This window comes from Cannabis sativa, chromosome 1 (assembly GCF_029168945.1).
Source record: "Cannabis sativa cultivar Pink pepper isolate KNU-18-1 chromosome 1, ASM2916894v1, whole genome shotgun sequence".
In the NCBI taxonomy this organism is placed as follows: domain Eukaryota; kingdom Viridiplantae; phylum Streptophyta; class Magnoliopsida; order Rosales; family Cannabaceae; genus Cannabis; species Cannabis sativa.
This window is the reverse complement of record NC_083601.1, coordinates 32,791,632-32,810,861: the sequence shown is the minus strand read 5'-3', so window position 1 is coordinate 32,810,861 and position 19,230 is coordinate 32,791,632. Positions and strand designations below refer to the sequence as shown.

Genomic DNA, 19,230 nt, shown 5'->3' with positions numbered 1-19,230 from the left:
TTGACGCCTTCTTTTGGACTCAGTAGAAGGCCCACGGCCTCCTTGTCCTCCATGTGGACCGATAATTCCACCAAGGAAAAGTGAAGGTTGACCTTTCCCGCTTGGCACATGATTTCCAAACACAACTGACTTTCCTCTTTCATTGACACTAGACTTGGAAACATTAGTCTTGTTGCCATTATGATTCAAATTTTCATTAAGAGGAATATTCCCATCATCCACCAAATCTGGAATATCATCAACCACCTTTGACTGGGGATTATTCTCAAACTCCAAACAAGGTAACTTCCCAGTTTGCATGGCTGGCCGATCATCCTCCTCCTCATGTCGCACCGGGGATGCATGGTCAAACTGCTCATCGGCCTCCGTACCCGTACGCAAATACTGAGAGGTCAATAGATGATTTTTCCTTCGTGGTTGCGCACGCATAAAGCTCCCATAAGGTTTAACAATCTCATCCTCAGGTGTATCAAATAACTTAGGACAAAAGTTTTCCGAATGACCTATCAAACCACAGATAAAGCAAAATGTCGGAGCAAATTCGTATTTAAAATTAGCATAAAACCACTCACCACCCGTTTTCTTAAGCTTCATTCGTCTTTTCAATGGGACATCAATGTTCACTGTCACTCTTACTCGGAGATAATCCCGCCAAAGACCATTATAGTTCTTAGGATCCGATTCAACAAAGGAGCCAATGTAGTTTGCAGCTGTAACGACAATTTTCTCCGTCATAAATCCCGTAGAAAGGCCATGAATCTGTACCCACATATCAAGTTGATTAAGCTTTACAGCTTTCGGATCTCCACCTCGTGGAACTCTACCAAATATCAATGGTAGCCTATTGAAAGTCCAAGGACTGCCATTAATAACACGATTAATGTCGATCTCATGGTAAAACTGAAATAAGAAAAGGTTCGGCCCCAATTCCTTGACAAACAAGCCTTTGCCCGGCTTCCATAACCCCGCCAACGTGTGTTTCATAGCTTCAAAATCTATCGATCTCGCATTCAAAAACCTCCCCACCAAACACCAACGATCATCCACCAGCACCGCTTCCTCAACGTCATCCTCAATCTCAAAACCACATTCTTCCTCATCATCCAATTCTATATGCCCATATTGAAACTCCATGTCATCCATGGCTATACTCGTCGAAGCCATATAAGCCAGAAAAAATGCACCCAGTAATCTCAGCCGCAAGAACCCAAATAAACAAACCCAACCCACAGTCCACTATACAAAATACAATCCAAAAATCCCAGTCGCAACAAAACAACCCAAACAATCCAAGCAATCCAAACAATCACAGTCCACTTCACAAAACAATCCAAACAATCCAAAACGTCAATGAAATATTACCTCCAAACGGACACACGCCCAGAGATCAACGTCCGTTCAACCCGCAGGAACCCGTCACCGAGGGAGTATACGCAGTCGACGTAATCCAATCAATCCCAGAACACAACCATGAGCCCGCTGGAAATCGAGGAGGAATGACGAGGGAACCTACAAACACGACACGCAGAACACCAGTCGCACCACGCAGAAACCGACGAACCCAGTCGCAAGAACACCAGTCGCAGGCACCTAAGAAACCCAGAACACCAGTCGCAACACGCAGAAACCGACGAACCCAGTCGCAAGAGCACCAGTCGCAGGAAATCAGTCACTGCCGTAGAAGAACCCAGAACCCGTGAGAAAATTCTTCAAAAAAACAACCCTGAGATGCTGAAAATCTATGATCGTACGAGAAAAGAAACTATACGTTCGAATGCAAGCTCCACCAGTGAAAACACAGTGAACGGAACGTGAAAAAATCTAGCCGCAAGAAGCCGTCCACGCTGAAACTTCGGAGCCGTCAAAACGATGAAACCTACGAACCTGGAGAGAAAAAAATCGCACACATGCCAGCTGGTAAGACTATCTTCTTCTAAAATAAAGTATATAACATACAAACTTAATTGTACTAAATATGAAATTAAAAAAAATCCTTAAAAATATAGAATAAATCATCATAAATATTTAAAAATATTATTAAAAAATTCATATAAATTTTACTTCGATACAGTCAATATCAGTTTTTTTTGATGAAAAAACAATTTTTTTAATAAAAAAAACAGTTAATAGTAATTTTATTAAGGCAATAAATTAAAAAACCAATTACTTACATGTAATTAAAATTAGTTTCTTATCTAATAAAGTTAAATTATACTTATATTAGTTTTAGATTTCTCAAAATTAATTTAAGTATCAACAGTTATAAAATTTTAATTACATACTTATAAAAAGAAATCACATATATATGTAATAGATTATTTGAATTGAGAATTTCTTTTTCTTTTTTCAATTTAATTTGTGGGGTGCATGTTATAAATAAAAATATCCAAACGAAAGTTATAATGATATTCCACCTAAAAATCTTCATACATTAATGAGTGTAAACTAATGGAGAGAATTCAAGGTCAGCAAATTTCATCTATCCCTCTTTTTCTTTTTGACTTAGGTCTCCATTCACTTAATTTTGATTTTTGAGTTAAAGCACCATACTAGTCCCCACAACACACACTAAGAAAACACTGACATCAAATAATTTATAATAGACCATTCTTATCATTTTATTAATTTTGAATCAAACTAAAGACACGCATATCAAATGATATAATTTTTTTTAAAAAAATTACTATTTATGTGTATATTTATAAAATATTATTTATTTTTCTAAACATAATTTATTAATTGTTTAGGGTTTTAATTTTATTTTTTATATGTAAAAATATAAAAACATTAATATTATATATTTAAAATGAATTATATATTAAAATTTGAAGAAAAAAAAAAGTGAAATTTTAGTGATATTTTTTAAATAAACTATAAAAGTTTGAGGTAAAATAAAAAAAGACTAATAAAGGATTTTTGCCATCTGAAATTTGACATGTAACAAATCATGCCCCCTGAACTACTTTTAAGGTCGTTAAAAATACCTCTGAACTATTGAGATTGTTGGATTTAAGGATTTTTGTCTAATTTCATTCAATTTTACTATTTTTCAGTGATTGTTTATGTTCTATATCATGCTTCCCGAACTTTGATATCTACCAAATCATGCCCCTCGAACTTTGACATGTACTAATCATGTCCACTGAACTTTTATTCATGTTAGACTTTTTTTATTAAAATTGAAAAACAGTTTTTAAATCCAACAATCTCAATAGTTTATGAGGCATTTTTAACGACCTTAAAAGTTCAGGAGCATGATTTGGTACATGTCAAAGTTTAGGGGACAAAAATCCTAATTAGTCTAAAAAAAAATATATAATATATATTTTAAAAGATAAAATAAAAATGTTAATGATTTGGTACATGTCAAAGTTCAGGGGACAAAAATCCTAATTATATATATTTTTTAGGTTAATTAGAATTTTTGCTCCTGAACTTTGACATATACCAAATCATGCCCCTGAACTTTTAAGGTCGTTAAAAATGCCCCCTGAACTATTGAGATTGTTGGATTTAAGAACTTTTTTTTCAATTTTAGTAAAAAAAATTCTAACATGGATGAAAGTTTAAGAGTCATGATTTAATACATGTCAAAGTTCGAGGGACATGATTTGGTAGATTTCAAAGTCTGGGGAGTATGATTTAGTATATAAACAATCACCGAAATAGTAAAATTGAATGAAATTAGACAAAAAAAATTTAAATCCAACAATCTCATAGTTCATAGGTATTTTAATAACTTTAAAAGTTCAAAAAAATATGATTTGATGCATATCAAAGTTCAGCGACAAAAATTTTAATTAGGCTATATTAAAATGCGTGACTGTCCACTTCTACGTGGGACTGGGTGTGCCTACTATATAGTTTGGTCAAAAAGAAATGTCGTCTACGATGGTATATTTAGTTGAAGTTTGTTTGGGAGATGACTTTGACTCGACTCCACCCTAAAAAAGTGTTCCATACACTTTCCCCACAATTCATGAAATGCAGCCTCTTCCCATCAATCACTAATGCCAGGAAAATACACGTACATATCAAAATTAATAAAATTAATAAATATGCAAATTTCGTATTCTAAAGAAGAAGAAAAAAAAAACATTTTAATTTTAGTACAATTAATAATTCAATAAAAATTGAATATATAAGTTAGCAATGGATAATATATAGTATAATATATAGTAAGGTCAATAAATATATTTCTTTTAATGTTACTTATATATATAAGTATGATATTGTTTTTCTTATTCCTTACATGTGTTTCATAAATTTCATCGTGGATTAATTCTTTAGAATTAGGAACTTTCTAATTGATGATGATCAGGTCTTCTTTAAATATGTTTTGTTGAATACTTTTTATAACTTTAGAGACTATTTTAAGATTAGTGCAGTTATTCATCATATTTTTCTTTTTGTTGTATTATATATTTTTTAATTTTAAATTTAAATATTTAAGGTTATTAGATATTAATTTAAGAATGTCAAAAAGGCACAGGAACTATTGATGTTATTGTGTTTAGTCTTATTATATTATTTTTTATTAGTTGAAATTAGTGTCGATTCTTGTTATTTCTTTTGTGTTCTATGCATTAATTACCTCTGTTTTTTAGGGGATAGTTATTAACAAATGTTTATCTCTCTAATTTTTAAATTATTCTATAATAATTAATTTTGTATTTTATAAAATAAAGTACTAAATAGTATTTTAAATTAATTTATTGTTAAAATAAAACTTAATAATAACTCAATAAATAAGTAATATAACAAAATTGGTTACGTTTTCTGCATCTATTCATATCAAGAATTGTCTTCAAGTTGATCGATTATATTAAAAAAAATTGTGGAAAATTGAAATGAGAGTCTTATTTATACCATTATAGAAAACACAAATCTATTTTATCATTTAACAAGAACGCAACCTAAAATAATAATTGTGATTTCTATTTATTTGTTACAAAAATAATAGATGTTGGGCAAAAGTTTATAATTTTACTGTAGGGCAGAATGTTTTACAAAAATACTATTTTTTTATAAAACAACAAAACATAACAATTAAAACAACAGTAGAATAAAAAAAACAACCGTAAAAACTTAATACAGTACACAACATAAAACTTAACTCTGTTTTTCTTGCCCTACTTTACTTATCCTTAACGATCATAAAGGTGTGTAGCTTCCTAGCTAGGCCTCTCTCCTTATGTGAAATTTGAAGCTTCAACACATTTTCCCTAGCTAGTAGGTACTCCTAATTCAACTCCTTATACCTTTATAAAAACCACCCTTTCCAACTCCAATTTCGCTTCATCACACTCCTACTCATATCTTAATTAACTATTACTTTACTACAACAATAATAGGAATGGTACAAGAGAAGAAGATCGTAGAAGATGTCTCTGGCTGGCTCAGACTCTACGACGATGGCTCAGTCGACCGTACATGGACAGGCCCACCCGAGGTCAAATTCATGGTCGACTCCGTTCCACCTCATGAGCAATACATCGACGGAGTAGCCACTAGAGACGTCCTAGCCGACCCGAATTCGGGTCTTCGAGTCAGAATCTATCTTCCAGAGAAGACACCGGAAGAAGAAGCTGCTAAACTACCTCTCTTACTTCACTTCCATGGCGGCGGCTTTTGCATAAGCGAAGCCGATTGGTTCATGTACTACGCAATCTACACCCGCTTCGCTCGCCAAGCTCGAGCAATCGTCGTCTCTGTCTACCTCCGACGAGCTCCGGAGCACCGTCTTCCGGCGGCGGCCGACGACGCTTTCTCCGCGCTCCTCTGGCTCAGCTCCCAGGCAAAATCTTGCACGGAGCCGTGGCTCGAGGGAGCCGATTTCAACAGGGTTTTTCTAATTGGAGACAGCTCCGGTGGGAATTTAGTTCACGAGACAGCTGTCCGGGCAGGAAAGGAGGATCTGAGCCCGCTTCGGGTTGCTGGAGCGATCCCGGTCCACCCGGGATTTGTCCGGCCCGAGCGGAGCCGTTCGGAGATGGAGCAACCTGAGTCTCCTTTCCTTACGTTAGACATGGTGGACAAGTTCATAGCATTGGCTTTGCCGGTGGGATCGACGAAGGAACACCCGATGACGTGTCCGATGGGGCCTGCAGCGCCACCTTTGGAGGAGCTGAAGCTTCCACCGATGCTTCTGTGCCTTGCGGATAAGGATCTGATTCTTGACACTGAGAGAGAGTACTACGAGGCTATGAAGAAGGCGAATAAGGAGATTGAGATTCTGATGAGCTTTGGAATGAGTCACAGCTTCTATCTCAACAAGATTGCAGTCGATAATGACCCCACCACGGCGGCTCAGACCGACGCCTTCTTCGCTGGGGTCGTAGAGTTCATCAAGAAGCATTAGTGAAAGTGAAAGTGAAATTCTGTTATAACATCATATAAATATAATTAATACTTATTATTTTTCTTAGTCAATAAATTAAAGAAGTGAAAGTGATAAGTGAATAGCTTTCATCAGAAAGAAATAAAAGAAAAAGAGAAAAGGAATTGAGTGAATAACGTAGCGGGCCCTGTTAGTATAGTAGTACTTCCTTTTTATCTTTCTATTGGAATTGTACGTGTTACACAAACTTAATATATGCACCAATGGCACGTGTTATTTTTGGATATTTATATATTATAGTTTTTTTTTTCGGTTATTAGCTCACAATTATTATTTTATTTATATTTAAATTTTTAAGCTAAAATTTTAGTAGTAACAATTTTCAAACTACTGCCATCTATTTTTACAGTTAATTGTTAAAATAGATTATTTATGTGTACATTGTTGATATGTCACTTTTAAAATTATTTTAAAATTTATAAATTTTTTTATTTTTATATTATTCTATTTTTATTTTTATAATAATAATAGCAAAACTTAAATTTATTAATAGTTTAATAGTTTGAAAAGTTTTAATTACAGTCAAAATTTAAATTTAAAATGTTTAAAATATCTATATTATATTTAAAGCATTACTCTTAAATACAACACATATGTAGTACTTGATCATAATGAACTTGCACTAGCACTTTTGGTCCTTACATTAATTTGTCATAAATTTATATGATACACACAATGACTTGAATAGAGTTAGAAAAAGAAAAAACAATGACTTGAATATGTGAGGTCGTACTATTGTTGAAAGGTATAAGGACCTCTCATAATTGTTCAAACCCAAAACTTTAATTGCTATGATGTATTAATACAGTAGAACCTCTATTCAAGAATACACTTAGGACCAAGTAAATTATATTCTAATTGGGAGGTTATAACTAAATAGAGTTACACTGGAAAAAAAAATTCAAAAACTAGAAAAATATCAATGTAACAATAATAACAATAAATAATCATTAATACTATATCATAATAGAAATATTTTAGAGTAAATATAATTCCATACATGTATTATAATTTATAATAAAATTATAAATTTTACATAAATAAATTTACAAAATATATGTATATATTTTATTAAGATGTAATTATTATCCAAAAATACACTTAGGACCAAGTAAATTATATTCTAATTGGGAGTTTATAACTAAATAGAGTTACACTGGAAAAAAAAATTCAAAAACTAGAAAAATATCAATGTAACAATAATAACAATAAATAATCATCAATACTATATCATAATAGAAATATTTTAGAGTAAATATAATTCCATACATGTATTATAATTTAAAATAAAATTATAAATTTTATATAAATAAATTTACAAAATATATGTATATATTTTATTAAGATGTAATTATTCTTATATAGAGGTATAATTTGTTAATACGGGACTTAAAAAATGTATAACTAATTACAATTTAGAGGTTATTCTTATTTATAACTATCCCAAATTGGGACTTGATTTTTTTATAAGAAATTAGAGGTTATTCTTGAATAGAGTATTCTTAAATAGAGGTTCTACTGTATATGTTGTATCCACTACTATTAACGGGACAATATAGATTACTGTAATTTTTTTTTTTTAAAAAAAAATTAATATTAAAATAATATATTTATAATTAAATTTATATATTATAATGTGAGGTAATTTAACAAATGATATAATAATAAAAATATTTTAAGTGTAAATTTTAATATTACAGTTAAAATTAAAAAAAAAAAAAATCAATGCTAAAAATTATATTGTGATTTAAAACTTAAATTTAAATTTTAGTGTTAGAATAAAAGGAAACTTGAGTGTACCACAAAAGTTTCACTTTCAACACAAGTAAAAGAAAAACAAGTATATGAATAGCTAGGAGTAGAATTAGAATAAAATATGAAGACTTACAAAATAGTAATTTCATTTTATAAATTGTTTATTGGAAGAATATTAATTACCTCACCAAATTTTCATAGAAAGTATGACTATAAATAAGATTGGACATCTGATCCAATTCACTATTTTTTATTAATTTAATTTAATTCAATTAGTAATTAAATTTAAAAAATCATCATTTAATTCAATTTAATTAGACCTAAACAACACTACCAAGTTATAAAATTGGACAAAATATCATGAAAACAAATAGACAAACCACAAAACAATTACAAATTCAACCAAAAAAAAAAAAACCAATGTAAATATAATTAAAAAATTTATATTTTATTTTTAATTATATATAAATAAATATAAATAATTTTTTAATATTTATTAAGTGTGATTAGATTGGATAGCGTTTTAATTGAATTTTAAAATTGATTTCCAATTAAATTAGAATAAAACTTTTAATATTCAATTTAATCCAATTAAATCAGTTTGATTTAATTGAATTAAATAATGTCTCCCCCTAACTATAATAGTGAAAATTGTAACTCCAATATACATAGTAAATATTTGAATAATTTTTTTTAAAAGAAAAACCCAAATAATTTATAGAGTTAAAAATATAATTCAAAAGTATGATTGCAAGTGTAATTATCTATTTAAAATTTTTTTTTTAACCTCGTCATATATTTTTTTAAAAAAATAGATTAAGCATCTAAGGTAGGTCATATGCATAGTGTAGTAATTTGACACTTCTCTTCACAAAAAGAAGTCGTAAGTTCGAATCCCCTCCCCAATATCAAAAATATATTATAATTCCCCACTACCATAAAATAAGAAACCCTACTATAAAAGCAAAATGACAATATAGCTAAAAATATATTGCAAGACTTGAACTAACTTAATTATCATTTATAGTTTTCAAATCAACTAAATTCTAATAAAATTATTTTCAATCAAATAGTTTGTAAAAATAATAATAATAATAATATATTGAAAACAGGACCCATAGTGAGGTGAAACGTGAAATTAAAACTGGATTTTCTTATTCTTGTGTACAACCAAACCTGAGTGCATTTTTTACTTCAATAATAATTTCAGTTTTCTTTTTTTTTCCTTCTCAATTTGTAGAGAAGTTGTCTTATGGATCAAACATAAAGAAAGCAAACAAGAAAACCCACTACAAATTAAGTCACACTGTCACACACATATGATTTACAAAGCCCAAATACTAAACAAAATTCAAATATACATACATCTGAACTTCACTGTGAACAGAACGGTTAAAATCTTTTTTGCCAAGAAATTTAGAGAACCTGTAACTCTCATGGCTTCCTAAAGCAATCAAGCCTTAACTTCCCAAGAAACTTGTTTAATGTACTCCGACGCTTCTTTCGTTCTTTCACCCGACTTTTCTCATGATTACCCTGCATATTTTACCCAAATTCATTACTTACCCCCATAAGGATAGAAAGTTATAGACCAATTGAAGAAACATCAATGTGATTACTGATTATGTCAACATTTTTGTGTTCCTTTAATACTGAGCCAAATGAATCATAGATGGAAACTCATTCTCAATCTTCCCATCCAGTCTAGATATCTACTTCACTTACATTTTGTTACTACATTGGTGTTTGGGTAAAGACAGAAAGACCAGGCAGATGAGTATTTTTAAGCTAGCAGTAAGAACATCATTTTACATCCTTCTTTTGAGTAACATTATTCAAATGTATTTACACTATTTGAAGTTTACTCCAATATGTATTGTATTGGCTCTGTCTTAGGAGAACATTGGTGATTGAGAGATTTACTTAAGTGCTAAGATGATTGGCGTTTAGAGCAGCACACGATTACAGGCATGGCCTTGACTCGACTGGATCCTAGGAAGGAGAATGATGAAGATTTCAAAAAATAATAATGACATAAAAGTGTGTAGATTCATCAAATGAGTTTGTAAACACTATTAGGCCCCCTAGAAAACAAAACTAAGAACAGGTTTTGGTAACACAAAATTAGCAATTGATGCATTTAAAGGGGGTAAACAGAGATGTTATAGAAAATGGTACTCGAGACGAGACAATATCAAGTATCAAAATCAGTCTTAAATCAAATAATCTTCAGAAAGAACTAAATTTTGTAATAACATTCTTAAACCATCATGAACTCAAATAACATAATGCACTGCACATGCATCATTGAAAAGAAAGAGAAAATTACAATACACACATTTTCATTCACCTTGAAATTTGGAACAATGGCAACAATTTAATGAAATAAATGTTATAGAGGCAAAGGAGTTCTTACCGATGAGAAATCAACATCATCGAAACCCCTTCCTCCTTTTTCTGTGAACATACAAAACAGAAATATTATCAATGATATCACAAACAACCATAAAAAAGACAAGCACAAAGAACCACTCAGTTTTATCCATTTAGTATCAACCATTTTCATCCTCCTCATCAACCCACTTATCCCAGTCTACTCTAAGGAACACAGGAGGCTTTCCTTCCTGTTTGAGTAGTCTGTCCCACCATTTCTTTTCAGCTTTCTTTATAGCATATACAATGCCTCTTGCACCAACGTTATATTTGCTCTCCTGCATGAATTCCACATCATCCTCACAAATGCATTGATATCAAACTCTCTCACACTCTCATTCTTAACTCAAGGAAAAGTTATACCTCAACATTGATCTTATCAAAGAGTTCAATATCAACTTCATATGGTATTGAGTCCTTAGTAGCAGAAAAGATGAATCTTCCATCAGGTTCAAGCTTGAGTTTTACATCCTTTGCATCAAGTAAATCAACTGTGATAAAGATTTTGTCCGATCTTTGGGCCCATTTTACATATGGGTGTCGACTGCAACAAGTAAGAGCACAGAACAAAAGAAAAGAAAAAAAAAGGATTTTTCAATTCAAACCTCAGGTTGTGAAAATGTGTTCTATTAACTACCAAAGATTCTTGTGTCATCAAATTCTATTGAGAAACTAATGTGAATTACTAATACATATACTATAAAATACAAGCAAAACACAAAAAGCTGGTAAATAATTCCTTAAAGACCTCAACATGTTCCCTTCAATAAGAGAAAAAAAGAAGATGACTAGAATAAAGAATCAAGAACCTGTAAATCAAGCTTGAACTAATTTATGATTGTAATGTAAGGTGGCTAATTATTAAAATAAAGAAATAATTTACAACACCTGTGATGAATTTGTACAGCATTTCTTGCTGTCATGCTCTATGTAGATATCATTCAAACTGCCCTAATACCAAACTAAAACATATATGTGTGTGCCAATAAATAAATTGATAGAAACAAAACTTGGTTTTGAACCATTATGCATTTATGCTAACAGAGCAGACAGAGCCTTACTGTGTTAACATTAACAAAAGTTACAGAAACTAAATTAATGTGATGTATGTAAACTATTGGGTGAGAATGACCAAGAAAAAAAAAAGCCTTGTAAAAAACATAAACAAATTATATGATCACCTGGGTTTACCTCATTTTGTATGAGAGTAATATATATTCCGAGCTGTAAAAATGGAGGCAAGTAGGGAGGATTATGAAGTAGAAAAAGGAAGAAGCTTGGCGTAGTAGTAAGGTTGGATTGGATGAATCGTCGTAGTCGATTGATCCTTATATATGCGCTGACATCACTGATCAGATGTTGAAGGAGCTCGAAAGTTCTAGAGAGGACTCTCTCTGGTATTACAAATTGCACTCGCATTTTTCCTACCAAGGTTTTTTATTAGATCTTGTTAATATTAAAATGTTTTTAAATATTAATTTTAGTATTTAAATTCTCAAATTTATATCAGCGAAAAAAAAATCTCAAATTTGTAATAGTTTAGAAATTTTGTCCATTTCTTATTAATTATTATTATTATTATTTTTTTTATTTTGATAACTTCATAGTAAAATTTAGAAAGAAGAAACAACTAGGTCTAAAATTAAAATAAATAAATAAAAAAAAGTCGTTTTAAACTGGTATAATTGCTATAATTCATCAAAAAGAAATCATCAATATGGGACAATTTTAAAAATAATTTCATTGGAAAAAATGTCTTTATCGTCACTCAGCTTTTGTGTAGTAGCTTAATATGGGTAGAGCTGCAACTCTAAATATTTTGGTGCAAAATACCCCAAAAACTGTCTTAACTGTCTGAAAATACCTTTTATCAAAGCAAATAGATTGAATAAAAGTAAAAGTTGATTTAAAAATAATGTTGGCTACAACATGTGCAAGTAAAAGAAGTTGAAACTCAAAAATGGTAACCAAAAACTAGTCCCAACTCCTCCAAGGGGAGAACTTGAAAAATGGGGGATAAAACTGAGAAGAAAGGAGCACTGTTTATCCATATAGGGCATATATTAGTTTTCAACTCATACAACAGGGCAGAATTGCAAAAAAGACTAACATTAAAAGAACATCTCAAACTTAAAAAAACACACCTATGAGAGAAACAACAATTAATTCAACTATTCTTAGTTGGTAAGCTCCATGATAGCAGTAACAATGTCTCCATCTGCAGCCTTCAATGCTTTCACAGCCTTTGACCTGGGTACACCCGCTTGTGTCATGACCAACTCAATATCCTTTGGCTCCACTCCACTATCATCTACATCTTCATCATCCTGGGCTGTAGCTGAAGACTCTGGTTTGGAGATCACATGGCTGAGATCGGGAGCCTTGAACTGCTCTGCAGCCTGTGTCTGGAGTTGTGAGCTCAAGTCCTCAATCTTAGCCTCTCCAAAGATAACATATGTATCCGAAGTTGGACTCTTGAACACATCCGGTTTTGAGATAACGAACAAGATCTGGTTGGCATTGTACATGTTAATTTAGCAATCAAACAAATTCTAGCATAAATACATTTAAGCTTAAAATAGGCCAGGGAAGGAAAAGGTACAAACATTCTTGCTCTTTTTGACAGTCACCCGGCTAACACCAGGAATGGGTTTCATTCCAAGCTTCAACATAGCTTTTCTGCTTTTCTTCTCACTTCTACTCTGCTTTGACCTACCACTTGCATCTCCATCATGTTGTCCTGTTTAAACACAAAGTATTAACACATAATTCAGAACATACAACATTTGAACTATGAACCAGAGCAGATTAAATGATGTTGGCAAGTCATTTAATTAGTTGATCAAAATAAAAATCAATGCAAATGCAAACTATAAAAACTCAAATATTTCTCAACCCATTAAGAAAAAACTCAAAAAAAGATAATATATTACACGAGCACAAACACATAATTGTGTAGCCTGTCAGCCAGTCTGATAGCTTCAGGTTCACTGTAACATCTTTCATTGTTTTCAGGGAAAATTTTCCAGTTGTCATTGGATTTCTTATCTCACATTCAATTTATCTCAGTTTATATCAGTTTTACTTAAGTAACATAAAATGAATAAAATACAAGCCCACACATAGCTCTTGTCCAAATAGGGGTCAGAATGACAAATTGAAAATGAGAGAAAGAAAGTATATTTAAAAATAATAGAATGCAAAGAGTAGTAAACTGTATGAATTCACCTTCAAGTTCATCATCATCCTTGTCATCATCGTCGTCATCTTCATCATCGTCATCATCATCCTCAACGGTAGGCTGATCAGGCTGTGAATACAATGTTTCAGGACAAAATGTTACTACGCAAAATCATTATATATCACACGCCCCCCCAAAAAAACTAAATAATATTTAAGAATTAACTTTAAGTGAAATAGCAACAAAATCACGGACTACAAGTCTACAAAGAGAAAACAATACATGATGTATATTACGTGAATACTGCTGGTATAAAATACGCGATACTCAAAGCAGTCCCGCATTTCATGCAACTTTGTCATTTTACCGAGATTAACTAAAAAAACGAGTCAAGAAACTTTAAAATCAAAGGATTAAAAAACTACACATTTGACCCAAACACACAATTACAGTATTCGCACAAAGTTTGAAAATATTTCTGTAAATGACTTCCAAGATCCAGACGCAATCACTACAGCAGCCACTTATATAGAGCCCAAAACAAAACAATGCAAGAACAATGAAATTAATGAACGGACCCATTACCACCACCTGACATTTCTATAAAGAATCCAAAACAAAACAATGTAAGAACTACTCTTGAACAAGATTTCAAATATCCACTAATGTTTTCATTTTAGCTACTAAAGCAGCCACTGTCCTGATTCAACGGTCAAATAAAATACTAGGAATTTTCCACAACAAAATACACGAAAGAAAATAAAGGCAAGAATCCCACAGCTTCCATTTCATTATCATGGTTCCATAAAAGATATTTCAAAAACAAAGATCTGGTCTAAAGAACACAGCAAGAATAGAAAAATCCATTTCCAATGTTCTCAATGATTATCGACCTTAATAAATAACCTTAATAACTAGTTCAAGAAGCCATTTTGATTATATATATACACTTATTATATAAATATATAGAGATATAGAGATTAGTTACATCAAGCTTTTCCTGTTCGAGATGAGCGGCGAGAAGCTCTTCCTGGGTCTGAGCAGTCATGATTGATGAATTCGCTTAAGCTTTGCCTTTGAGAAAGTTTGGAGTGAAGAGAAGAAAAAGGTGCAAACGAAATCCACAAAACCCTAAAGCCCTCAATGAGACGGTGGCTTTTATACCCTCGTTCGCAGTCACTAAATTACGCTTTTGACCTTACCTCGCTCTGAAAAAATAAAAAAGGGGCTAAATTATTATGGATTTTTTTTTTTTTGAATAATAGTTATTGTGGATTAATTCGTATTTAAGACAATGAGATATAGCTTAACCCAAAAAAAAAAAAAAAAAAAAAAAAAAGACAATGAGATTTGGATAACTTTAACAATTTTTTTAAACAAGGATAATTTTAACAATTTAATTAAAATGGATTAATTTGATGAATATATTATATTAAATTTAAGAATGTTCATCAAATTGATCATAAGCTATAAATCGCTCGCACCACATAAAAATATAGTTTGAACCCTTTACTAAGAGTATTTATCAAATTGCTCGAATCGCCTACACTGCACCGTACAGCAAAAAAAAAGCAGTTTGAAATTCTTTAAAGGGTCGCGATTTGAATTTTTTTTAAACCGCGCAGTGCGGTTTGTAATTTTTGGCTTTGAATTATTAATATGCGGTTCAAACCGCACCGCACATTATAAAAATATAAATTTTTATATTTATTTAGGTCCAATATGTGAATGTCCAACCCACAACACACTAATTATTGTATTGTTGAAACTTATTTTTTTTTTTTCATATTTATTTTTCAAGTCTTATGGTATTTTTGACAAGTGTTGCTCAAGCTTTGTTGTATTTGTAATAATTTAATTATTTAGTGATAGTCTAAACCGCAGAAACTGCACCGCACCATTTTTTGCAATTTTTTAATTTTGCGGTGCGGGTGCGATTTGGGAAATTAGTGTTGAAATAATTCCTCATATAAGTTGCCCTATCACAAATTACAAGTAAAAAAAACAGTTTGTTAAAATCCTAACTAACCTAACCATATGCAATCCAAGATGAAGACCATTGTTAGTTATTCCTAACTAACTTAATCAGTTATTACATCAACTATAAATAGAAGGATCTAAACACATAAATACTTGCAGCTTCACAAAACTTCTCAGAAACCATAAAGGGATGAAGATAGAGATCCAGTAAAAACTCATCACGTGTTAAAAGAAGAAAAAGAAAAATAGTCAGAGAGAGAAGAAAGAAAGAGGATCTATTTGATCCCGAGAGGGAAGAAAATAAGAGATTTTTGAGAGAATTGTACATAACTGAGTTGAAGAATGAGCTACCAGGCGATTCATGTGTCTTGGAGCTCTAAAACTTGATGTAATCATTGATCTTGATAGTGGATTATGGCTGATTTTCTCTGAGGCAGCTCACCAAGGACGTAGCCCCAATTTTAGGGGTGAACCTTGTAAAATCTCTCTGTGTTTGCTCTCTCTTACCCTAATCTCTTTAATCTGTTAATCCCTTTGTGTTGTTTATTTTCTCTGAAACCAGCTCAAGAACAGAGTTGGTTCTCTCATTCTAACCTCTCTCTTACACTGTGTTTTGCCCTAATTGTTTGTCCTTCAAAGATTTGTTTAGACAAAGCAAATATATGGTAAAGCAAAGTCAAAGTAAAACAATAACAGCAAATATAATACGTGTCAATTGTGTGCTCATTTATTCAGTAAATGAAAGGTCAAAATTGAACTTGAAAGTTAATGTGTGTGTGAGTTGTGTAGGGATAAATCTGTAAAATTTCCTATAATTAGAAAAACTGCATATGCGGGTTTGTTTGAAAAAAAGTTAAAAACTGCACCACCCACACCGTGAACACTTCTATCCTTCACAATGTAGTTGGGATTTGCATTTTTGCAAAATCGCGCAGTACGATTTGGTTTGTAATTTTAAATTTAATCCTAACAATTTGAATTGCATTACACTATTTTCTATAAATTTATACAATGAATTATATAGTTATAACTTAAATTTTAATTTAAGTTTCAAATATAAGTTTTGTTCTAGTGATTATCATTGAGTTTATCTATATAAAGTAAGACTTCAACATTTTTTTTTAAAACAAATATTTATGTATATATAATAATTGTCATAGGTGGATTTTAAAACTTTAAAGATTATTTATAGTTTTTATTTAATTTTACTTCATGTCTTAAAAGATTATGTATATATTAGTTTGAATTATGTTGTATTTTTGAATAAATGTGTTCTTGAAGTTTTAATAATATGTGTATTTGGAAAAAGGAGGAACAAATTGGAGCTGCAATGTTATGTTGGTCTATTTGGAATAATCGCAACAACTCTGGTTGGAACTCTAAGCAATCTTCAGTGGAGGAAGTGGTATCCACAACATCTCTTAACTTTGTATCTTGGAATAATACTCAAAAAACATCCTTTATATCTCCTTCTGACCACGGTCAACAAGGGAGATTTGTTGAGCATTGGATTAAACCAAATGATCCTTTCATCAAAGTTAACGTTGATGGTCCCATTTTTTCGGAAGAGGAATGCTTCGGATTTGGATTGGTGGCTAGAAACTCTCAGGCAATGTAATTGAAGCTGTCCAAATTCGAAAAATTGGAACTTGGAGTCCATTAATGGTGGAGGCAATGGGTTTGAAGGAGGCTCTAAGTTAGATCAAGAGGAAAGATTGGCATCATGTCATTATTGAATCTGATTGTCTTACGCTTATAAATGATATTAAGAATGCTAAAACTTTAGATTCTCCTTATGGTTTTGTTTTACAAGAATGTAGAGGGTTGTTAACCTCTTTATTTGATGTCGATTAATGTGGTTTTGTTAAACGGTCTGCTAATGACCTTGCGCATGCTTTGGCGCGGGCTTCTCTTTTTGAGGCTGATCATATTCTTAGTGGGGATTCTTTACCCACTTGTTATACTTCCATAGTTTTTGGAAGATTTTTATTATTCAAAAAAAATAATATGTGTATTTTTTATTGTGTTGGTAAAACTTTATATATTATTTATTTATTTGACAATAGTATAAATGGTTTATATGGCATCACATTTTTGTAGTGTGAATTTTGTAAGTTTTGAGGTTTTAGAACATATTCAATAGAGATGTAAATAAGCGATGTAAATACAAAATATAGCTCACTTTGTTAAAAGTCTGCTCTAATAGTGTGCTAAATTATGATGCAAAAATTTCACATAATAAAAAATAATCTAAATTCGCATCACAATATAGCATGATGCAAAATTTGCATCACAATAAATGTTATGCTTTTATACTTATTATTATGTTATTTTTAATATTTTATTATTAAATTTTAGCTAACATACTCATTTGCATTATTTGACTTGTATTATTATTATATTATTAAATTTTACATTTAACTTTGCATTATTATTATTTTGTATTTTTTAATAAATTATTAAATGAGCATTAAATAACATATTAAATTTTGCATGAAGATTTACAATTATGTATTAGAGCACAATAGTAAATATTGATGTAAAAATATCACAAAACTACTTTTTGTACAAAATATAGCTCAATTTTTACATCTCTTAATGGAGATAGTCTTACGGTGCAGTTGTAATTTGAAAAATTTTAAATACTGCATGTGTGGTTTTGTTTAAAAAAATAGTCAAAACTCACACCGCCCGCACCATAAACATTCTTACTAAATTAATCTAATATATAATAGAAAAAAAAAGTATATAAAAGTATTTAGGGTATAAATTTTGCTAAATTATCATACTACACTACACGTGCGACTTGAATAATTTTTCATTTGTAAGTTGTTTATATCCTATTGTTTATCGAGAGTTTTAAAAATAATATTAAAAAAATAGAGCTAAAAAATAAGTAAATGAAATAAAATAATTGATTTTTAACGTGGTTGGAGTATTAATAAACCTGAGTCGGCAAGTCAAACCCGAACCCGAACTCGAACCCCGACCCAACCCCAAACCCCAGACCCTGGACGCCAAACCCAAACCCAGACTCCGAACACCAAACCCAGACCTAGACCCGAATCCCGGCCTGATCTGGACCAAGACCCAGACCCTAAAATCGGACCCCGCCCTAAGTCCAAGTCTACGGCGAGTTTGGGTGGTCCGGGTCTAGGGTCTAGGACCGAGTCCGGGGTATGGGTCTGGGTCTGGGTCTGGGTCTGAATCTGGGTTTGCGTCAGGATCTGGGTTTGGGTTTAGGTCCGGGGTTGGATGAGTTCATGTCATGATATGGTGTAGAATATTGATTTTTTTATTTAGTTTTAAAAAACCTGAGCTAAACACCATTAAATTTTTAAAATGATAAAAAAATTATTTTCTGTTCTCACTTTTAAAAATTAGTAGTTGTTCAAGCTATTAATGGGGAGGTTCACATGCCGTCCCAATTTGGAATGTTAATACAAGATTGTCGTTCGATGATATCTCTTCTAAACAATGT

At 31.4% G+C, this 19,230-nt stretch overlaps 3 protein-coding genes across 4 annotated transcripts; 1 reads left to right on the top strand and 2 right to left on the bottom strand.

The window, feature by feature from the left end:
* The first annotated feature begins 4,970 nt into the window (after nucleotides 1-4,970).
* On the top strand, nucleotides 4,971-6,628 carry LOC115706933 (carboxylesterase 15-like). Its single transcript, XM_030634712.2, has one exon. The coding sequence runs from the start codon at nucleotides 5,357-5,359 to the stop codon at nucleotides 6,359-6,361; it is 1,005 nt and encodes a 334-aa protein (XP_030490572.2). The 5' UTR covers nucleotides 4,971-5,356; the 3' UTR covers nucleotides 6,362-6,628.
* Nucleotides 6,629-9,288: 2,660 nt separating this feature from the next.
* LOC133033486 (co-chaperone protein p23-1-like) lies at nucleotides 9,289-12,551 on the bottom strand. Of its 2 annotated transcripts, XM_061108253.1 has the most exons (6): nucleotides 11,780-12,551; nucleotides 10,952-11,132; nucleotides 10,713-10,866; nucleotides 10,572-10,612; nucleotides 10,079-10,147; nucleotides 9,476-9,691 (listed from the first exon to the last, which is right to left on the bottom strand). In XM_061108253.1, exons 1-5 carry the CDS (start codon nucleotides 11,782-11,784, stop codon nucleotides 10,118-10,120), a joined length of 411 nt encoding a protein of 136 aa, XP_060964236.1. In that variant the 5' UTR covers nucleotides 11,785-12,551; the 3' UTR covers nucleotides 9,476-9,691; nucleotides 10,079-10,117. The 2 variants fall into 2 exon arrangements, with proteins under 2 accessions (XP_060964235.1, XP_060964236.1); XM_061108252.1 differs by lacking the exon at nucleotides 10,079-10,147 and having other exon boundaries at nucleotides 9,289-9,691.
* Nucleotides 12,552-12,611: 60 nt separating this feature from the next.
* LOC133033485 (nascent polypeptide-associated complex subunit alpha-like protein 1) lies at nucleotides 12,612-15,023 on the bottom strand. The gene is made up of 4 exons (XM_061108251.1): nucleotides 14,758-15,023; nucleotides 13,817-13,898; nucleotides 13,195-13,328; nucleotides 12,612-13,098 (listed from the first exon to the last, which is right to left on the bottom strand). The coding sequence occupies exons 1-4, from the start codon at nucleotides 14,815-14,817 to the stop codon at nucleotides 12,766-12,768; spliced, it is 609 nt and encodes a 202-aa protein (XP_060964234.1). The 5' UTR covers nucleotides 14,818-15,023; the 3' UTR covers nucleotides 12,612-12,765.
* Between the last annotated feature and the right edge of the window lie 4,207 nt (nucleotides 15,024-19,230).